Source organism: Camelus dromedarius, chromosome 19, assembly GCF_036321535.1.
Source record: "Camelus dromedarius isolate mCamDro1 chromosome 19, mCamDro1.pat, whole genome shotgun sequence".
In the NCBI taxonomy this organism is placed as follows: domain Eukaryota; kingdom Metazoa; phylum Chordata; class Mammalia; order Artiodactyla; family Camelidae; genus Camelus; species Camelus dromedarius.
The window spans coordinates 16,939,973-16,954,178 of NC_087454.1; the positions used below are offsets into that span (position 1 = coordinate 16,939,973).

A 14,206-nucleotide genomic window follows, 5' to 3' on the forward strand; every position below is an offset into this window, starting at 1 on the left:
AAACTTGTGGTTACCAAAGGGAGAGGGAAGTGGGGAGGGACAAATTAGGAGTATGGGATTAGCAGATACAAACTACTGTATACAAAATAGATAAGCAACAAGAATTTACTGTATAGCACAGGGGATTATACTCATTGTCTTGTAATAACCTATAATGGAGTATAAACTGCAAAAATGCTGATTCAGTATGCTGTACATCTGAAACTAACACAATGCTGTAAGCCAGCTATACTCAATTAAAAAAATAGAAAAAGATGTGCTGTGGAGCAAGGCCTTAGTCTAGAGAAGGCAAACTTCTCTAAACTAGACTGCCAGGGGCTGGAGTACCAGGAGGAAGGATTGGGTTGGAACATGCAAAGGTAGTCTCATGGTGAAGAGCCTAGTCTTTGGAGTTGACTGAGGAGGCTCAATGAGAATCCTACTTCTGTCCTTGAGTCTCAGTTTATTCATCTGTAAAATGGGGGTAATAATCATATAGAATATGGTTGTTGGGAGGATTAAATGCATCAGCGTATCCAAGGATGTTCGCCCATTTATGGCAGATCGGGAACACTTGATTAATTGCAGCTACTGCTTGGGGCTGGCTTCAAGGGCACGTGACCAGTTAGACAGGGCAGCGCTCTCAGGAGGCCCTACGCATGGCTTAAGATGTCACTGTCTTAAAATTCTTTATAATTTTTGAACAAGGGCCCTGTGAGTTACATAGCCAGTCCTGCTACTACTAGGCTACATCTGACCTCCTCTCACTCATCTGACCCCACTTCTTAAACATTCCTCTCACTTCTGTTGCTTGTTTTAATGGAAGGAAACCCTGTCTCCAAAAGCCTTAGTAAAAAGGAAGGATCACTCCTTAGGGAAAAGAACTGCCTATGGCATATTCAAAGATAGATACCTTTTCTTGTGCTTAATGGTCTTTTAGAGCACATCACCTCTAAAATCAAGTAGCAGAAATGATCCAGGTGAAAAAAGGCTCCTGTGAGTAGCTGTGACTGAAGGCATTTTGGTAGAAAGTCTTGAAATGGGCCAGGCCTTGCCCCCTCTGCCTTCCCCTTGCACATTACCAGACTCTCCCAGCCAGTGTCCGGCCACCTCCCTTTGTCATCTGTCTCATAAAGAGTATTGGCTTGAGTTACTCCCAATAGTGGTGACCCATGATTATTCAAAAAAGAGTTTTATAAAAAATACACTGTTTCTGCCTGGAGTTGGGAGACTAGAGAGAGGCACAGAGCAGGCCACAGTCACACCCATGGATTCATCTTCTGCGAGTGGATTAACAGTATGAGTTGTGGCTTGAATCCAGGTCAGTCCCATAACAACATGCACCTCAGTGTCCTTGACCTTTGAGTTCTAAAGCTTTGTTCAAATCTAGCATCCTTAAACTAGCACATACACATCATTTGCTAAATATCAACTCAGTGACAAGAGTCTTTGGAAGATCAAGATCTTTGGAAGATCAAGAACAGTTATCCCTCCAGAACTTGACAAGTGCTGGAGTCCCCTTTCTTGATGGCAAAGGGCTGTGAGGCCTGCCCGGACCTCCAAGTTGCAGAGTGGTGTGTTCAGACACTGAGGGTAGTGGACGTGGCATCCCTGCGCCAAGTCTGAACTAAGAGTTCAGACTATTTCCAGCCCCCTTGTATTCACAAGGGCCCCTGCTGGGGAAGAGGAGCTATCAGCATATGGGACCCCATGGGTGATCGACATGTTCTTAGCTGAGTATTGGAATCGAAACTTCCGTAAATGTTCTCTCTGGGATTGAGAGAGGCATAGCTGAGAAGCAGAGTTAGGGATGACTTTTGGGAAGACTAGCCTGTTTTGCTGCCTATATATTATGTAAATGTGATCAGCTAGTGTGCAGAGAATGGAAAGCAAGAGGGTGAATATGGCTGTCATTTGGGGAGAGCGAATGAGTACCTGGCCTTTTCATTAAGGTCGCTGTTGATACAGTGGGGCTTATGCTGTGGATAAGATATCTGTATTTTAATATCACGGAGACCTTCTTTCTCAGCTGGAGTGAACTTTTGGTCCTTTGGACTGCTGACTGATGGCTCATCTTGAGATTTTGCAGGTGATTTGTTCAACACGGCCCTTGGCAGTGACTCCTAGAGTAAAACTAATAATCCTACAGGGCCAAGAAGCTGTTCCAGCTCACTTATTCTTCTTACATGACAGGAGCATTAAAGTAGCATTAAAGACCTGTGGGTCATACCACAGCCCCCAGCCTGTACTGACATGGTGCCGCTGCTTCTGTCTTACAGGTGCTAACATCATGCAGAGCCTTCCTGGTAACAGCACGAATCCCCACCAAGGTAAGTGTCGGTGAGTTTCCTCCTAGCAGCGTGTGCGTGCGTGTGCGCACACACACACACTCACTTCTCAATTACTTAGACTTATGATTCAGGCCAGTGTGTCCGGAGTTCCCTTAGTACAACTGTATTTTCTTTCTTCCTCCCTAGAAAGCACCTAAATTGTGATGACAGACATGTTTTGCTCCTTTGCTTCCTCTCTGTGTGAAAAGGCATCCTGAGAAAAGTGGTGAAAGCTTTTGTGCTCCTCATCCCAGAGGCTTGTGGATTTCGGTTATTTTTCTCTCTCAACTGGGGCAGGGTTTACACTTTCTTCAAGTCTAGTTCTTATTTCCTTCAGTCCACTAATGGCAGATTTTTCTAAGGTTTTGACACGTGGGAAATAACCTTCATAACTCTGGAGAGTGCATTTCTGGGAACATGGCCAGCACAGCCCTCCTCCCTGGGTAATTATCAGATCAGGGAAGTGTCCACAGAGAAGCTGGATTGGAGGATCACCCCATGTCAACCAGAGTGTTAAAGGGGTCTTCACTGGTCAAAGGTTCAGCAGTCGGCAGGAGCACAGTGCATTTGGGGAGCTGGGGTGTTGGACCCAGGATGGTGGAGGCTGTGGAGGGAGAGAAACTGATCAGGAAGATGGGCAATTGACATGGATCACTGCCTGTGGAATAGTGGGGGTTCCTGAAGGACCATCACATAGTCACATTTAGACTTGCTCTGTTGTCTTTCAGATGCGGGCTGTCTTGCTGAGGGTAGAGGTGGGGTTAGTGAGAGAATGATAGAAGAGCTACTGAGAGTTTGGGCTAATTCCTTCCTCCTGTTGAACCAATCACTAGTGTCTCTGGTTCTGTCTTAAAGATGTCCTCAGGTCTTCCTGCAGCCTGCCTGTGTCTCAGCTGCCTATCTAGTCCTCCTGCTCAGTGACATTCTTTAAACTGTCTTTGGGGTGGGCTGGAGTCAGGGGAGGGGCAGTCGTGGGGACTGAGAGCACAGGCCTATTAAAAAAATAGCCGTGGATGAGATTAGAGAGAATGGCTTGAACCTTGCTGTGATGTCTGTCCGTCTGTGTCAGTGACTCCCCTCCTCACCATTAATAATAACTGGACTCTGATGAATCACATCCTCAGCCTGTCCTCCCTTGCTGATCACTGGAACTGCAGGTCTACTTCTAGTTTCCACCCTGCCCTAGTTCACTGAATGCCTCTATGCCTTTGCAAATTCTTTTTCTTCTGCCTGGATTTCCCTTTTCACTCCTTCTTTGTTTGGCAAACTTGAAGTCATCCTTGAGGGCCTAGCTGAAATGTCTCAGTGCTCCCCTGGCTCCCTGGTACTTCACTTATCCCTGGGACAGCCCTTAGGTGAAGCAGGAGCATCTTAACTGACCTCCACCTCACCTCACCAGCCAAACTGAGCAAACTGCCCATGCTATCCCCAATGATGCTGACTGATACCAGCTGCATTTTCATAGCTGCTAGGTTATAGGAGAATGTACCTGCTTACACCTGTTCCCACAATTGAATGAGATGCCCACCAAGGGTCAAGTGGTTTGTTTCCAAACCTTTTCAAAGCATTTATAATTATAGTAATACATTTTGAGATTAAAGATATTTTACATATCAATAAAATAGGCTGCAAAAGGAGAGAATGTCTATGAAATAGTGACTGTTGATAAAAGTTAATTTTTTTTTAAATTACTGTCTTGTTAAGGACCAGACAACTATTAAAGACTGGGGGGAGGGGAACATAATACTCTAGAGAACTTAGTGCCCTCATATTGCTTGTGTCTTCAAGTTCTCACTCCATTTTAAAGAGCTTGACTTGGAAGTTGGGTGCCCTGCATTTCTGGGTGTGGCCTGCAGAGGAAATGCCATTGGAAAGACAGCCAGTGGGCTTCACTCAAAGAGGAAACTTTGGAACTATACCCAAGGCTGAAAATATGTTTATAACTTTTAATTCAAAATAAATGAAGATAGAGAGGTACTCTTTTCAGAAAATAATTCCCAGCTTTAAATGACTTTTCAAAACCCACCAAGTATAGATCTTGATAATGATAGGTAAGAACACTTCTATGCTAATTGAATTTTTAAAATGTGCCTCCAGGGTGATTTAACTCTCAAGAGGACAAGATAGATGTCTCATTCCTCCTTCTAATCCTGACACATAGTAGGCTTTCCATAAATGTCTGTTGGTTGACTACACAAATAATGAAAGAATGAGTTATCTTTCTACCTCCAGTTCTCATGACCATACTTCAATGTATTTAACTGGAAATTCAGGGATTCTCTGTTCTAAGATTTATCCTACGAAATGTGTAATGGTACGACATAGCACCAGCAGGCAGAACTAAGGGTTTTATGGGTTTGGTTCTGGATAGATTGTTTTCCCATGACATTTCTAGTTTTAAGGCGAGAGGATAGAATAAACGGATCCAACTCAGTTCTCCATTGTCTTTAGTCCCATGCCCTGTGACTGTTTGCTGTACTCGGATGAAAGACCGCAAAACTGGGGGAAAGATTAGTGGCTGTTGTCCAGGAAAAACAGGCAAAGAGTACGAGACTGGAGATACTTTGAAGAAAAAGAAATGCTAATTACAGGAGAAGAGAGGAAGGGGCACTTGTTATTAAAATAGAGAGGAAATAAATGATCATTTATATATATGCAGAGAGAGAGAAGACTTAACTCTGTGTTTCACTGAAGCACAGTTTAAAATTCCTAAATGTTGTATTTGTCTAAATCCGTTCAAAGTCGTAACTTGAATGAAAGACAGTGGGAGGAATGATGACTCCCATGAGTGGTCAGAGTGTAACCCAAAGAGGTAAGGGTCTAGGAAGAAGGGAAAACCCAACATTGTCTTTATCCTGATCTGATTTACAGAAGCAAAATCTTGAAATCAGGGGAAAAGGTATATTTAGATGGTTCCCTTCATACATTGACTGCTCAACAAATAAATACTGGAGTAGAAGTACAAAAACTTTCCACTGGGTTTGTCCCTGGATGAAATTTAAAAAGCCAGACTTGTAGTTTGCTTTCAGTCCTTTAGGAAAGTGAATAATACTTTTCCTGAAATATGATATATCAAAGTCATGTCTTACTGAATGAATGGAGATAATAAAACCAGCTGACCTTCAGAAGATGCCCAGTACTTTGTTTGCCCTTGGACTGTTTCTGATTGTAGCATTTTTACTTGGAATTGCAGGTTTTAAAACCCTCATTACTGGTCTTTATTTCCCTCTCCCTCCTCAATTGCAGCTCGAGGTAACCTTCAGCTACTTGGAGATTCATGGCGTCATCTGCAGCAAGCCAGCTCAGGTGAGTGCGAACAACCTGTTTGTCATTCCTGAAAGGTCAGGCCTTTGCTTGAGTTTCTGAAACCAGGAAACTGCTTCTATTTGGTTCACTATTAAAAGTTTCTTGAGATAATGTTGAAAAACAAGATAAGGGAAAATGGAGGTTTCTAAATGAGAGACTGAACAGGGGCTAGGTGGGCAGGGGTTGGGAATTTGTGATAAGGGAAATAGGTTTTCCATAACACAATTTGGAAAGAACTAATTAGCTCTAATGTTAGCTGGTGATGTATACATGAGAATGCTGTTCCTTAGAGATGCACAAGTTTTAGCACTAAAATTTCATAGCTGCTCTACAGTACAATATAAGGTCTTTCTGGGAATAAAGTGATGAATGAATCTTTTGGTATTAATAAAATGTAGATTTTTTTTTTTAATTGACATACTGTCAGTTACAATGTGTCAATTTCTGGTGTACCGCACGATGTCCCAGTCACGCATATACATACATATATTCATTTTCATGTTCTTTTTCATTAAAGGTTGTTACTAGATACAATGTAGATTTTAAAAGATAGCTTTATTGAGCTATACGTAACATGCAGTCAACTAAAGTGTATAGTTTGATATGTTTTGACATGTAGACCGGTGAAACCATCATCACAGTCAAGATACTGAACATACTCATCACCCTAAGTTTTTCTCATCCGTCTTAGTAAACACTCCCTCTCGCCCCTCCTCACTGCATTCTCTGAAATTTTATGTGAATGGAATCATACAGTGTGTGTACTCTTGATTGTCTGCCATCTTTTAGCCAGTATAATTATTTTGAGATTGATTGATTTTGTTGAGTGTCTCAGTAGTTCATTCCTTTTTATTGCTGAGTAGTGTTCCATTGTATGGCTATATCACAATTTGTTTATTCATCACCAAGTCATGGATATTTGGTTTGTTTCCAGTTCTTGGCTGACAAGCAAATGTGCTATGAACATTTATGTACAAATCTTTGCTTGGATGTTGGCTTTTATTTCTAAAGGGTAAATAATAAGGAGTGGTGTGGCTGAACTGTATGGTGGGTATCTGGTAAACTTTTAAAGAAACTGCTAAACTGTTTTTCAGAGTAGTTGTACCATTTTACATTGCCACCAGCATTGTATAAGAGTTCCAGTTCCTCCACATCCTCCCCAGCACTGGTATGGCCAGTGTTTTAAATTAGCCATTTTAAAAGAGGTTTGTAATGCTTTTTCACTATAGTTTTAATTTGCATTTCCCTGATGACTACAGATACTAAGCATCTTTTTATCTGCTTATTTGCAATCATATATCTTCTTTATTCAAGTATCAGTTCAAATCTTTTGCCATTTGAAAAAACTGAATTGTTTTCTTACTGTTTTAAGAGTTCTTCATAGATAAGAGTTCTTTATAGATTCTAAATACAAATCCTTTATCAGATATATTATTTATACATATTTTCTCTCAGTCTGTGACTTGTCTTTTCATTTTCTTTAAAGTGCTTTTCAAAAATCACTTTTAAATTTTGATGAAGTCCAGTTTATTAATATGTTATGGATCATGCTGGTGTCATATTGAATAAATCCTTGATTAACCTAAAGTGACAGAATGTTTTATGTCTTCTAGAAGTTGTATACCTTTAGGTTACACACTTAGGTCTCTGATCCATTTTGGGGTAATTATTGTATGTAAAGCAATGTGTGGATCAATTTTTTCTTTTTTCTTTTGTACTATATATAGTATTTCCACTTGTTCCGGTACCATTTGTTTGAAAGACTTGTCATTTCCCCGTTGAACTAGCTTTCACTGTAGTTGAAGATCAATTGTTCACATAAATGTTGGTCTATTTCTGGACTCTCTGCTCCCTTTAATCCTGTCCTTCTGATCTATTTGTCTGTATTTATGCTATTATCATGCTGTCTTGATTATTGTAGCTTTATAATAAGATTTGAAATCAGATAATGTTAGTTCTCCAACTTTGTTCTTTTTCAAAGTTGTTTTAGTTTGTGAATTGTGAAGTTGTTTGTAATTCCATATGAATTTTAGATTCAGCTCAGTTTCTATGAAGCGGCTGAGTTTTTGATTGGGATTATATTTAACCTATAAATCAGTTTGGGGAGAATTGACATCTTAACAACATGGAGTCCCTGACCCAAGATAAAACCGTGTATTTCTCCATGTATTTAGGTCTTTTAAAATTTCTCTCAGTGGTATTTTGTTGTAGCTTTCAGTGTATAGGTCTTATACATCTTTTGTCAGATTTACTTTTAAGTATTTCATGGTTTTTTTTGATGCTATTGTAAATAGTATTTTTTAAAACTTCGATTTCCAGTTGTTTCTTGCTGATATATATAAATACAATGGACTTTTGCATATTGTTCTTATATCCTACAATCTTGCTCTACTCATCCATTAGTTCTAGGAGCTTTTTAAAAAACAGATTCCACCATTTTCTACATAGATGATTGTGTTGTTTATGAATAAAGACACTATTACTTCCTCCTTTTTCAATTTCTTGCCTTGTTGCTGTTGGGAGATGTTCCTCATGGGTCTCTGACGCTCCTACATGTCTTGCTGGGTATGCCACGAATTCAGTGCTGGGACTGCTCTTTACCCAGGTTACTTTTCAGGGTTATGTTTGCAGAGGGTGATTTTGTGGGATGATGGGATGTTTCCCTTCTAAGCAAAGAGCAGGTTTGCGTACCATTTACTATGAAAAACAGATTACCTGAGCTCAATGGTTCATTTCCTATAAGAAACTCACTGTGTGTGCGGGCATCTCTCTGAGTCCTCCATGTCACCCTGTGGGACTCTGGGGAAAGGGGGAGTGTAAGCAAACACGATGCTCATGCCCTTTCCTGTACCGTGAATAATAAAGTCCTTTGTCTCTAACCCAGGAATCTCTTGTCTTCTGCCGGTGTTGATGAAACAGCAGCAGGCTTGTAAGGAGGGCAAAATCAAATCCCAAACCCTGACAGTTGCACTGCTAAGACCTCCCAGTACAGTGCTGAATAGAAGTGAGAACAGATACCCTTGATTTATTTCTAATCTTTGAGGGAAAGCATCTTTCTTCTTCCATTAAGTTTGGTGTTTGTTGGTTTTTCATAGATGCCCTTTATCTGATGGAGGAAGTTCTCTTTTGTTCCTAGTTTGCTGAGAGTTTTTTTTTAAAATCAGGAATTAGTGTTGTGTTTTGTCAAATGTTTTTCTGTTGAGATTATTGTGTGCTCTTTTCCTTTTTTTTTCTTTTCTTTTTTCCTAATGGAGGTATTGGGGATTGAACCCAGGACCTTGTGCATGCTAAGCATGGGTTCTACCACTGAGCTATGCCCACCTCCCTCCTTTTCCTTTTTAGTTTGTTAATATGATAATTTTTATTGATTTGTCAGATACTAACTCAACCTTTCATTCCTGGGATTAACCCCCCTTGGTTATGATGTATTTTCCATTTTCTATATTGTTGGATTTCGTTTGTTAAAATTTTGTGAAGAAACTTTGCATCTGTGTTACAGGAGTTATTGGTTGTAGTTGTCTCTCTTTTTAAAATGTTTTTACTGCTTTCTGTATTAGAGAAATCATGGGCTCATAGAGTGAGTTGGGAAGTAGTTCCCCCTCTTGGATTTTTTAGACAACTTTATGTAGTGTTGGTATTAATTCTTCTTTAAATATGTGGTTGAATTTACCAGTCAAGTCATCTGGACCTGGAGTTCTGTCTTAGGGAAGGTTTTAAACTACAAATTCAATTTCTTTAATAGATGTTGATACTTTCGTATATTTTTTCTTGAGTGAGCTTTGGTAGTTTGTGACTCAAGAAGTTTATACGTTTCATCTCAGTTGACACATTTAGTGTTATAAAGTTGTTCGCAGTACCCACTTGTTATCCTTTAAATATATGTAGAATATCATTCCTGATATTGATAGTTTGGTTCTTCTTTCTTTTCTGTATCAATCTGATTAGAGGTTTACCAAATCTTTTAATATTCTCAAAAAATTTGCTTTTTGGTTGCATTGATTTTCTCTATTGATTGCATTGTTTTCTATTTCAATGACTCTTGCTCTGATTTTTCATTTCCTTCCTTCTACTTTTTTTAAATTTTTTAAACTATGAAGAAAATGTGTGTGTGTGTGTGTGTGTGTGTGTATGTGTAGTTTGTTGATAGCATCCCTAACAGAAATTGTCAAAATCATCATTTCACATTGATCAAGTTTATATACAAATCCTTGGAACTTTTCCATAGTTCATCTTAGAGCATTGTTTTATCCTATGTGTTTATCATTCTCCAGGAACTGGAGTTTGGAAGAAAAATTACAGCGCCATATGTTTGCCCAAGTGGGCAGACATATGCAGGAGTGAATGATCACTCATGAATGATGACATAACCAGGGACTTCTTGATGGTCTTAATTCAGGAATGTTTATGTTTATGATGTGGGGGTTGCGATGGAAACAGAAGGGCACTGTTGAAATGTTAATGCCAAGGTTATATTCAGAATATGATTAGACCTTGGTATTTAATTATGAGAAAGAATGTTGATATAGCAAGACCAATTTTCCCATGTGGCTGCTGGAACTGATCTTATCACATGTGTAGTCTTGTCCCTTCGGTAAGTCTGGCATTCAGAGGAACTGGGTGCAAAGCCATCCACCTCAGTCCCATGGAGCGGTTCTGTCCCTGTAAGTACCAAAAGAATAGCTCTACACCATCACCGCAGGTAACTTTGGAAATGAAATGACTATATAGTGAAACAGTGGTCCTGCTTCCACACAGGACCAGCAACTCAGACACTGGCAATACGAGTCACTTAGTGGTATTCAAAACTTGATGTTTCAAAATTACCTATGATGTTTTTAAAAAATGCTGATACCTCAATTATTGGGTGTGAGATAGGCCAAAAGGATGTATTGTTCAACACGGGGGGGTATAGCCAATATTTTGTAATAAGGGTAAATAGGGTGTAACCTTTGAAAGTTGTATAAAAAATTACAAGAAAACACTGATACCTCCAGCAGTAGTGGTACTCCCCCCACCCCGACCCCATACACGCACTCATGACACTCAGGGTTCCGTATGTCTCGCGTGGGCATTTGATTCTGTTGTGTCCCAGAGGCTGAATATGAATAACCTGTGTAACCTCAGGACCCTTGATGTCTCTGGTTTCGAGTTTTTCTGATGAGACATCATAAGGATGATGGAGTCTGCCTGTGGCACTTGCCATCTAGCCTTGATTAGAACCCTTTTTTTCTGATGTTCTCTGGGTTTATTAACTTTTCTGTCATTGCTGCTTTTACCACTATTTAATGATAGTTTGTAAATTCAGATAAAATGCCACGGGACATACACATTTCGTGAATGTGAGGGAGAGTGAGTGAATGTGGTATTGAGTTGGTGAAATGTGACTTTTTACTATTGCTCTTTTCCTCTTTCTCGTGGAAATATGGGGAGACCTTTATCTTGTTTTAAAATTCTCATTGCCCGAAGACTTGATGGTGTTCAGGTTCTGTTGTCACGGTCAATAGAGACTAACGACTGTATAGTTTTACAGTTATAGTTTTGGGATCGCTTCTTGTACGACTGAAATGCCTGCTAAGATTTTTTTTTTTTTCAAATTATAAGGCTGATTGTTTGCTCTGTCACAGAATGATTTTGGTAAATGGCTGTTTCTATTTAGAGAAGAAAAACATTTTTCAGATCTGTTGGCCGGATTTTAGTGAAAAAATGCTTCTTAAAAGGTTACTCAGGTGTTTTTAACCTTAAAAAAGGAGGTGAGATGGGATTGGGAACTTGGGTTTCCAGTAAGATACTGGCTCTTATATCTCTGTTATTTTAAATGCCCGTTGGCGCTTATGGATTATGTTCTGCTAGGTGTCTGAGCAAAAATGGTTCTTTCTATTTTCCCCAGAATGAAATAGGAGGGAAAGAGCTATCTGAGAGGAAGTTCTTTCTCCTGATGAAATGTTGGGGTGGTTATTCTCACCGCTCTCTCTTTGTTGCAGTCTGCACATTGTGCAGAGGTGGTGATATTATGCAGGGCTCCATGAATGCTTTCATGTGAGGGCTTTGAATGCAACCTTATTTCTTCCCCACCTGTCACCTTTTTTCTTCCCTGTCATTCTATTCAATCTTGTACAATTAAGGATGATTAGTTGTTAAGATTAAGTGGAATTAGAATAAGCTAATTACTAATTACTTGTACCCAACCGTGAACTGCATAGACAGATGCCCTAGATGTGAAGAAAGAAGACGTATCCTGTAGTGGGAAATACAAGTCCCAATGGAGGGAAGGTTGGGGGTGGGGTGTCGAACATAGACAAGATGGGTACATCCCAGAGTGCCTGGCTTTTTACAACATCCCTAGGCCCAGATGTGTGCATATGAAACGTCTGAGCCTAACTGCACAAAGCAGCTTTAATTGTATTTAAGATGCCTCACTTGAGATGTCCTGGGATTGTATTAGTAAATAACTCTGGGTATAGTAATGCTTGCAGCCTTTGGTGGGGGGGATATCTCTTGGAGCAACTTCTGGAAGACCAAACAGTCTTTGCTTAGAGAATTTCAAAGGCAACCCATTAATTTTTTGAGGAATATGCTAAAAATTAGGATTAAAAAATGTGTTTATATAAGGAGCCAGCTAATTGGTACAAAGGTGGTATAAATTAAATACTTGTTAACAGATTCCTCTAGGGGTCCTTATGGGAAAATAACATTTTAAGGACTCATATCACTCAAGTGTTTTTCTTTGATCTCATCATTTTGACAAATAAATTGCATTACTTTTTCTTTTAACATAAACACATTGAAAGAGTATTTTTTAAAATCTAGCTAATTTTAGAACAACCTAAAGCAAATCTAAAAGCTTCTTTGTTAATCCAGTTGGTTAGCTGCACTTAAAGGTAGTTGCACATAACATTTTTATACAAATTAAGTGACAACAGGAAGTGAATGTATGAGGATATTTTGACACAGTAATAATCCAAAGGGATTGCATTTTCCGTGAATATTCTTGAGATCAAAGGAAATAGTATCTTTTTTTTAAAAAAGTGATGGAAGTTGATTCTTTATATTAGAAATGTGTTTATAATCAACCTATTGCCCCTTTTGTGACCTGCCCTTTTTTATCAGGTTGATTTATACTTATTTGTAAGACTAGCTATATGACCTCAGTGTCAGCATTTTTGGTATAAGTTTTGGACTTCTCCAGCAGTTAATTGTCGGAATGAGTCTTTGCCTACCATTAAACTTCATTGTCTTGTTCCCTTCATACAGTCCAGCTAAGTTATCAGATCGACTGTCCCAGTATCACAGGACTTGTGTTCAAGTCACCCTTATTTTACTGCATAATGGCTCCGAAGTGCAAGAGTTGTGACATTGGCAATTTGAATGTGCCAAAGAGAAGCCATAAAGTGCTTCCTTTAAGTGAAAAGTTGAAAGTTCTTAACTTAATAAGGAAAGAAAAAAAAATTGTATACTGATGTTGCTAGGATCTATGGTAAGAACAAACCTTCCATGAAATTGTGAAGATGGAAAAAGAAATCTGTTTTGCTGTCACACCTCAAATCGCAAAAGTTACAGCCACCGCATGTGATAGCTGCTTAGTTAGGATGGAAAAGGCATTAAATTTATACAATAAGATATTTTGAGAGAGAGCGAGAGAGACCATGTTCACATAACTTTTATTTATAGTATGTATTATAGTTGTTCTATTTTATTGTTAGTTATTATTGTTAATCTCTTCATGTGCCTAATTTATAAATTAAACTCCATCATAGGTGTGTATAGCTGGGAGAAGCCTAGTATCTGTAGGTTTCAGTACTGTCTGTGGTAACAGACTTCCACTGGGGCTCTTGGAACGTTTCCTGTGGATAAGCAGGGACTACTGTATATCGTTGACATCACTTAAGAGAAACGATTTAAGGAGTCGGACTCATTCTTAAGAGGCATCCAACCCGGTTCTTACAGATGGTCGTCGAAACTGAGAAGTACAGCCTCTCCATGAAGATGGCATCGCCCGAGGATGTGAGCGAAGTGCTGGCTCACATCGGCACCAGCCTGCGGAAGATATTTCCCGGCCTCTCCCCAGTGTGAGTTCTCCTGGGGGCGGGGGAGCAGGGAACGTGTTCTTCCTCACAACGAGAACAGCCTTCCTCTTGCCTCTTCCCTGGGTTCCTCTCCCATACTTGTCTTAAACATGAAATATCAAAACCCTCACTTAAACCTTCGGGTTTCACGTCTGATATTTTCTAGACAGCCGTGCCTTATTCTTTAAAGAGCTTGAGTGATGGAGGGGTTTGGCAAACCTTTAACCTCTCCTCCTAACACTAGAATGGGACTTTTTCATTTCACCTGAGATTTACCCTCGTGTGAATTTTACCCACCGCTATTGGCAGAATGTCAGGGGCCAAATGCTTTGAAAAAAGGCATCAAGTGTAGTATTAATGAAGAAGGAGAATGCTTCCTTTTCCTTGGGGTTTTTTTTTCCCCCTTTTCTTTCCTTTTTTTTTCCCCTTTTCTTTCCTTCCCCCCCTTTTCTTTCCTTTTTTTTTTTTTTCCTGTTTTCAGTAAGAGGAAACTTAAAAAAAAAAAAACCCAACATTGAAATTAGCCTC

At 39.5% G+C, this 14,206-nt stretch overlaps 1 protein-coding gene across 8 annotated transcripts in view; it reads left to right on the forward strand.

The window, feature by feature from the left end:
- CARMIL1 (capping protein regulator and myosin 1 linker 1) overlaps nucleotides 1-14,206 on the forward strand; it is a 281,077-nt gene that overhangs the window by 111,471 nt on the left and 155,400 nt on the right. For all 8 annotated transcript variants that reach the window (XM_031435099.2, XM_010980137.3, XM_064476244.1 and 5 more), the window contains 3 exons: nucleotides 2,259-2,309; nucleotides 5,556-5,615; nucleotides 13,560-13,681. In XM_031435099.2, coding sequence (XP_031290959.2) covers nucleotides 13,560-13,681 — 122 coding nt within the window. In that variant the 5' untranslated portion in view covers nucleotides 2,259-2,309; nucleotides 5,556-5,615. The remainder of the gene's footprint in view (nucleotides 1-2,258; nucleotides 2,310-5,555; nucleotides 5,616-13,559; nucleotides 13,682-14,206) is intronic.